The sequence below is a fragment of the Tachysurus vachellii genome, chromosome 8 (assembly GCF_030014155.1).
Source record: "Tachysurus vachellii isolate PV-2020 chromosome 8, HZAU_Pvac_v1, whole genome shotgun sequence".
In the NCBI taxonomy this organism is placed as follows: Eukaryota; Metazoa; Chordata; class Actinopteri; order Siluriformes; family Bagridae; genus Tachysurus; species Tachysurus vachellii.
The window spans coordinates 7,196,367-7,204,169 of NC_083467.1; the positions used below are offsets into that span (position 1 = coordinate 7,196,367).

The 7,803-nt window shown below is 41.3% G+C and overlaps 2 protein-coding genes across 2 annotated transcripts in view; both read right to left on the reverse strand.

Moving 5' to 3' along the window:
• Positions 1-1,820, reverse strand: part of jagn1a (jagunal homolog 1a) — a 2,558-nt gene extending 738 nt beyond the window's left edge. The window contains exons 1-3 of the mRNA XM_060877253.1: positions 1,703-1,820; positions 276-369; positions 1-163 (exon numbers count right to left, since the gene is read on the reverse strand). The exon at positions 1-163 is cut by the window's left edge and continues 738 nt beyond it. Of these exons, the coding sequence (XP_060733236.1) occupies positions 1-163; positions 276-364 (252 nt within the window). The 5' untranslated portion in view covers positions 365-369; positions 1,703-1,820. The remainder of the gene's footprint in view (positions 164-275; positions 370-1,702) is intronic.
• Positions 1,821-4,364: 2,544 nt separating this feature from the next.
• col8a1a (collagen, type VIII, alpha 1a) lies at positions 4,365-6,647 on the reverse strand. The gene is made up of 2 exons (XM_060877254.1): positions 6,422-6,647; positions 4,365-6,286 (listed from the first exon to the last, which is right to left on the reverse strand). Exons 1-2 carry the CDS (start codon positions 6,645-6,647, stop codon positions 4,365-4,367), a joined length of 2,148 nt encoding a protein of 715 aa, XP_060733237.1.
• Between the last annotated feature and the right edge of the window lie 1,156 nt (positions 6,648-7,803).

Below are 7,803 nucleotides of genomic sequence, written 5' to 3' on the forward strand. Positions count from 1 at the left end.
GGGCAGCAGGCTGAGGAGGTACGGGTACTCCCACTGATAGGGCATGGCCACCACATCATGGGAGAACAACTTAAAGTGGGAGATTGTCACCTGGGAGGCTATAAGCAACCATAGCACAAGGTGCACAATAGTCAGCTTCTTGATCTCAGACTTTAATGAAGCACTGCAAAACAGAGAGGTCAAGTTAGGATCAAGTTAGAGGATAAACACAAAACATGAGCTGGTTGTTGTATAAGCAAACATGGTCAATGTGGGTTTACTGCTTAATATATTACCTCATCTGATAATGAGGAGCCACTTTCTCTCTATGCTTGAAGTCACTTCCATCAGTCCCAGCAGCTCTTGGGCCTGCACGTGATGTCATGATTCCTGTGTGAAAATGAAAATGAAAAATTTAATCCCTGAAAGATAATCCACAAGTCTGCATTAATAAACAATTGTGCACAGATATGCACGAGCAGTATAAATTGCCTCATGATGGACATTAAAATAACAAATACAGGAAGCATATATGAATAATGACTTCAGAGCAAATGGATAAAGAAATCAATACAATGATTGATTGACGTATCCGATACTGTGCTATTTAACATGAAGGACACATTCAGCTATTTTATCCCAAAGAGATCTGGCCAATCTATTGAACTATAAATATCACTAAAAAAGATCACTTACAAGATGCCTCACATAAAAACTGCATTTGTGTCATCAATAAGGCCTACATTGCTGGTTAAAGGCTAGATTTTATATGACACAGATTTGCTGAAATGATAAGATTAAGAAACTCTAATCTTATTCCAGATTAAAACATGTATGTAGATTAGCTGTATACAGAAGAGCTCAAGCATGTTTCAGGTGCATGTGACTGAATGATATGAGGCTTCACCTGCTGAGGTATTTAAACAGCTGCGCTCTCAATCTCTCTCTCTCTCTCTCTCTCTCTCTCTCTCTCTCTCTCTCTGTGTGTTTCTATATCTCAACCTCTCTCTCTCTCTCTCTCTCTCTCTCTCTCTGTGTGTCTCTATATCTCAATCTCTCTCTCTCTCTCTCTCTCTCTCTGTGTCTCTATATCTCAACCTCTCTCTCTCTCTCTCTCTATCTCAACCTCTCTCGCACTCTCTCTCTGTCTCGCTCTCAACCTCTCTCGCACTCTCTCTCTGTCTCGCTCTCAACCTCTCTCTCTATCTCTCTCTCTCTCTCAACTTCTCACTCTCTCTCTCTCTCTCTATCTCAACCTCTCTCGCTCTCTCTCTCTGTCTCTATCTCAACCTCTCTCGCTCTCTCTCTCTGTCTCTCTATCTCAACCTCACTCTCTCACTCTCTCTCTCAACCTCTCTCTCTCTCTCTCTTTCTCTCTCTCAACCTCTCACTCTCTCTCCCAACATCTCTTCATCTCTCTCTCTCTGTCTCTCTATCTCAACCTCTCTCTCCCAGCATCTCTTCATCTCTCTCTCTCTCTCTCTATCTATCTCTCTCAACCTCTCACTCTCTCTGTGTCTCTCTCTCAACCTCTCTCTCTATCTCAACCTCTCTCGCTCTCTCTCTCTCTGTCTCTCTCTCTCCCAACATCTCTTCATATCTCTCTCTCTCTCTCTCTCAAAACCTCTCACTCGCTGTGTCTCTCTCTCTCAACCTCTCTCTCTATCTCTCTCTCAGTCTTATTAACGGACGTCTCATAAATAAAAACGAATAAACAACTTACTATCGGATGAATAAATCCTCTTCGCGCGGAAGCGAAAGAGTATTTTTTATAAAGAATAAAATCCGATGAAATCCGACACGCTGCTACACAATAGCTTTCCAGACTGTCACAAGAATACATGCGCATGCGCAGTACGATATTTATATAACTCCGCCCTCCAAAAGATGCGCATCATTATCCGCGCATCATCCTCAGCATCATCAACACCACCACACACGAAGGGTCTGGGATGATGCTTATTGTTAAAATTGTTTGTTTTATTTGGGAAAATATTTAATTTAAGTATTATAATGTTTTTTATTTGTTTTACAGTTTGGAGCTGATGCTACTAATTCCTTGCAATGGAAATGCCTGAAATAATATGACTTAATTCTGGGAACATGGTGCAAAATGGATAAATCTTAATCTTAAGAAGCAAGGGAATAAAATAAGGCTAGGAAATATAATATAAGAAATGTTAATAAAAATGACAATCAAATATTGTCGTTTAATAAATTAATATAAAATCTTTCTTGGATAACCATCTTATATGTAGTAATTATTTATTAGAATAATTTTATAATGGGGGGGCACGGTAAGTGGTAGAAAATGGATGGATGGATGGGGGGCACGGTGGCTTAGTGGTTAGCACGTTCGCCTCACACCTCCAGGTTCGGGGTTCGATTCCCGCCTTGTGTGTTTGGAGTTTGCATGTTCTCCCCGTGCCTCGGGGGTTTCCTCTGGGTACTCCGGTTTCCTCCCCCGGTCCAAAGACATGCATGGTAGGTTGATTGGCATCTCTGGAAAATTGTCCCTAGTGTGTGATTGCGTGAGTGAATGTGTGTGTGCCCTGTGATGGGTTGTCACTCCGTCCAGGGTGTATCCTGCCTTGATGCCCGATGACGCCTGAGATAGGCACAGGCTCCCCGTGACCCGAGGTAGTTCGGATAAGCGGTAGAAGATGAATGAATGAATGAATTTTATAATGAATTTGGAAAGTTATTGTACAGATATTGACTGTAGCTGATCTGTAGCTGATCTGTTGATCTGTTCCCACCCACCAAGGAAAGGGTCCACCACAGGGACACCACTGTCCAGATATTATATGGATGTTGGAACATTCGAAGTGTAGCACTGATACTGACATGGCTATGTGTGTGCTATTAGTGTGCATCGTAATAGTTATGTAGTTTCTTATTAACTACTTTATTAGACAGTTACTTTTGTTGATCCACTCGACTATTCATTCTCTGCGCTCCCGTTACACAAAGGTTTGTCATAGCGACTAAGTATATATAATTATGTAGGCAGTTTATTAAAGCTGTTTATTTATTTAGTTATTTATTTAGTTTTCTAAAATGTTATGTCATGAACATAATCTATTTTTTTTTTGTTTCATGATCAAACGCAAACTGTAAAAAAAGCATGGTCATGACTGATAAATTACCAAAATATGCTTTTTATGTTTTTCTAATGTTCCTCATCATTTAGATTCTATATACATGTGCATGTGTGCATGTGCAGCTCTTCAATGAGAACACATTTTTGTAATGGATATAAATCCTTTATTTATAAAAAAGAAAATAAAGAAAAAAGAGAGACACAATTATTTTATAAAGCTTAGACTTGGTTTCGTGTTGAGTTTTTTTTTTTACCATTTATGTAAAGGGACAAAGTAAACAATTCTCAAATTCTCCATGCCCTTTTTAACTTTTAATCAACATGTTTTTAGCAAGCACAGATGAAAAGGTTTTTCTAATGTAAAATTTATGGTAAGAAAATTAGAAAGATGCAAAAAAGAAGAATATTAAGATAGATGAATGGAAGATATTTTACTATGCTGTTTTAATGTGTGCTCTGAAATGTGAGCGCATGTGAAATGTGTGAGATCTGTATAATTGCCTAAATTCCCAAATGTAACTTTCATTTTTACTAGTATTTTTTCAGTGGTTTTCAAAACGAGTAAGCAATGTGAAAAGGTTCCTCTGAACAGTCTGTCAGATTGTTCCAATTCACGTCATTTCACAAGCAGCTCACATAGCATACACACATTTGCTCTCATTACAGTTGTTCATATTATTTACTAATTAAAACTGGTTTGAAACGATTATGTCTGTGCAAAAACATTACAGTTAGATAAAAATATAGTGGGAATGCATCATTATGAAATCGTAATTCTTTAGAATATGTTCACAATACAGTACATTTTAATTAATATTTAAATATGTCTGAACAATTAATTTATAATTTTATTTATTTATTTTTCTCGAAAAATAGGTTTGTCTTGTCATCTCTGGGCAGCTGCCACTTTGGTCATCCTAAATATGGCACATTGTCATAAAATAGGAAATACTCCCATGAGTCCCAAACACTCAAAAGCTCAGTACACAAATAAACATATAATAGCACCATATTAGCTTGATTCCTTCTAGAAATAGCCAATTATAATTTTTTGATCTTTTGTTGCAATTAGTTGTTGCTAGAGTCTTTGTACAGGTAGTATAGTGTCTGCATATACACAATACTAGACATATGCATGATCATTGGAGAGACATCACAGGAGCAGTTTCATGTCCTTTCCTATAACTCTGATGTTAAACCCATGTAAATGTTTTTTCATTTCATGCCTCTTCTGTTTTCCTTTTGATTTCTTCTCTCTCATGTTTCTTTCTTCTTCATTGATCTACATGGGGTAGAGTAGGAAACCAGAGAAAGAAGAATGGACATATTGTCCTGCATAGAGTCCAGATGCCTGGTCAGATGGTAACTGGATATGAACAGTGTCTCCTGGCTGTAACGGAATCACAGCACTGCCAGATGCCTGGTCCAAAACACCCTTCTTATACTCATCATATGTATACATTACAGGTTCTCCATTTCGGTACAGACCCACCCACACATTGGAACCCTTGCAATGTACATGGTATGAAAAGTAGTAGATACCAGGTAGATCACAGGTGAACACACCTGTCTGTGGATTGTAATTCTGTCGGCCATTATACAATAGCTTGTCAAATACCACTGGTGTTCCAACTGGAGGGTAAGGTGTAGTCAGTTGTGCAGTAAAAGCAGGCATCTCTAGACCACTAGAACCCATTATATCAGCTCCACCTCCATACTTTTTTCCTTTCATATGCCCACTAGTCTTCACTCCATCCAGGGCTGGCCCCATCTCAGGCAGAACACCCATGAGTTCAGGGTTTAGGGCAGGTGGTCCAGGGGGTCCTGGAGGACCAGGAGGACCTGGTTGACCTGGCTGGCCTGGGGAACCACTTGTGCCTGGAGGCCCAGGAAGACCAAGAGGGCCTGTAGCACCAGGGCTTCCCTCACCTGGAGGACCAGCCTTACCAGGAGGACCAGGTTCTCCCTTAGGCCCAGGAGCTCCAGATGGGCCAAATGGTCCCGCTGGTCCTGTCAGCCCTGGAATGCCTCCTGGACCCTGCTTCCCTTCAGGACCAGGTGCCCCTGCTTCTCCTTTAGGGCCAGGCATGCCAGGAGGGCCATGGGATCCAGGTTGACCCTTCTCTCCACCATCTCCTTTGGGACCGATAGGGCCTGCTGGTCCCCGTGGGCCAGGGTCACCATCTTCACCTGCTTGACCTGGTTGGCCTGCAATTCCTGGAGGTCCTGGCTTTCCCACAGACCCTGGTTCTCCTTTTGCTCCACCTTCACCGCTCTCCCCTTTAGGTCCTGGTGCACCAATACCACCAGGAGGTCCTACTGGTCCTGGAGAGCCAGGAGGACCACTCGGTCCTGAGGGTCCTACCATACCAGGTGGACCTCCAAATCCTATGTCACCTTTTGGTCCTGAAGGTCCAGGTGGCCCTCCCATTCCTTTGTCACCTTTTGGGCCAGGGTATCCTGGTTTTCCAAATCCAGGTAATCCAGGCCTTCCTGGCAAACCTGGTGGCCCTGGTAGGCCTTTATGACCTGGGACACCCGGCTGCCCTGGCAATCCAACATCACCTGGTTTCCCAATGCCAGGCAGTCCTTGTGGTCCTTGTTTGCCCTCCAAGCCTGATGGTCCTTCTGGACCAAGTGGTCCAGGTGGTCCAGGTTGTCCTTCTTTACCTGGTGCACCTGGCAAACCAGGGGCTCCAGGCTTGCCCACCCCTGGCAATCCTTTATGCCCAGGTAGTCCTGAAGGCCCAGGTGGACCTTTTGGACCTTGTGGCCCAATATGTCCGATTCCCTTATCTCCTTTAGGCCCAGGCAACCCCGGAAGACCAGGTAGACCTTTGTGCCCTGGTTCACCTTTGGGTCCTGGCAGTCCTGGTAGCCCTTGGCCACCTGGCCTCCCAATTCCTTGCAAGCCTGGGGGTCCTGGTGGACCAGGTGGTCCTGTCATACCTGGTTGCCCCTGTGCTCCACCAGGTCCCTGTTCACCTTGTTCTCCTGGTGGTCCCATTTCACCAGGCTTCCCTGGCATTCCTAGCATTCCTGGTTTACCAACACCAGGTAACCCTGGGGGGCCAGGAGCACCTGGATTTCCGGGAGGACCTGGCATTCCATTTCCTTGAGGACCAGAAGGCCCTGGTGGTCCTTGTGGTCCAGGAGGTCCAACTTCACCTGGAATGCCCTGCTCACCTCTAGGGATGGTCTCACCTATATGCAGAAAAACATGATAATATTTGCACAAAACTCAGAAATGGCATATGACATAGTGAGATATCTGACATGATATTGCACACAGATAGATATTATAGATATATTTGTATATCGGGATAATAAAATGATCACCTTTTTTGTCCTTGCCTTTGTTCATATGCATGGGTAATTGTGGTATCTCTTTCCTGTAAAGGTGATGCTGCAAATGAGGCATCTCTTTTCCTATACCTTTGTGAGGTATATGAGGTATGGGCTGATGCTGTTGATGATGTGGTTTGTGCCCATAATATGCACCTCCAAAAACGGATGGTAATAATACCACTTGTACTAAAACCACCAGGAAAGGAGCCATAGCCATAGCCTGTAGAAATCAATCAATCAATCAATCAATCAATCAATCAATCAATCAATCAATCAATCAATCACACATATTATGCCACTAGTATTATAACAAAGACCCTTGTTAAAGTTTAAAAAAAGGCATTTACTTTCACAATGTTTATGGTGCCCCAGTGCTGCGTATACAAAATATTTAAACATTAATATATTTGAATAAACGTTTCCTTAATAATCTAGTTTTAATAGCTTCTTGGTCTTCATGATGCAGTTTTTTTATGTATGTTCCCCGTGGCCTTCCTGAAACAGGAGATTTACATGTAACTTCAACTACACACTGGTATGTCACTTCTAATGGCAATTGGATGTGCAAGAACTAATTTACTGGTTTCACAGCAACTAGAATGAGCACTTATACAATCACAGATTTGTACCACTTTAGTATTATTATCTGTTTTGTGTATGTTAAATAGATCTCAATTAAATTTATTTCAGTGCCACTAAACTACAAAATCTGTAAAAGTTTAAGGAAAGAGAATAAATATGATACTCAATCTATGTTATATCAGATCAGTTATATAATATATATTATGTTAGTAATATCAGACCTAATTAAACCCTTGTAGAAGAACATTGAGAACTTAACCCTTCCCACAAAATAGGTGTATGCATTTTATAAAGGTGATGTATCTATCAGTTGTATTGAATAATAATTTTTTTTTATTTCACAGTATAACATGGTACGTGTACAATATTTGTTCAAAAGTTTGTGGACATTTGTCCATCATGTCCATATTTGTTCCTTCCCATTCATATCAGATTTTTACATGCTGTACCATTACAATGTCCCCTTACTGGACTTCAACTGAGGATCCTAAACCAGTTGTAGTATGTTAATGCACAAATTGAAGTCTATGAAGACATAAACTGCACAATTGGGATCATTTGTAACACAAACTGTGCTCCAGGCTTTCTATCGCCCATATCATTGACTGACCTTAATAATGCTCTTGTAGCAGAATGAAAAAATGTAAAGTTAAAACAAATTGGATCCCCGGATCCAGTCTAGATCATGCAACAGTAGCTAATCTTGGACCATTAACTAGCAATTTCCTTCTCTATATTCTCAGTATACAATTTTACAATACAATTTTGTTACCCCATTAGCTAATTTTCCA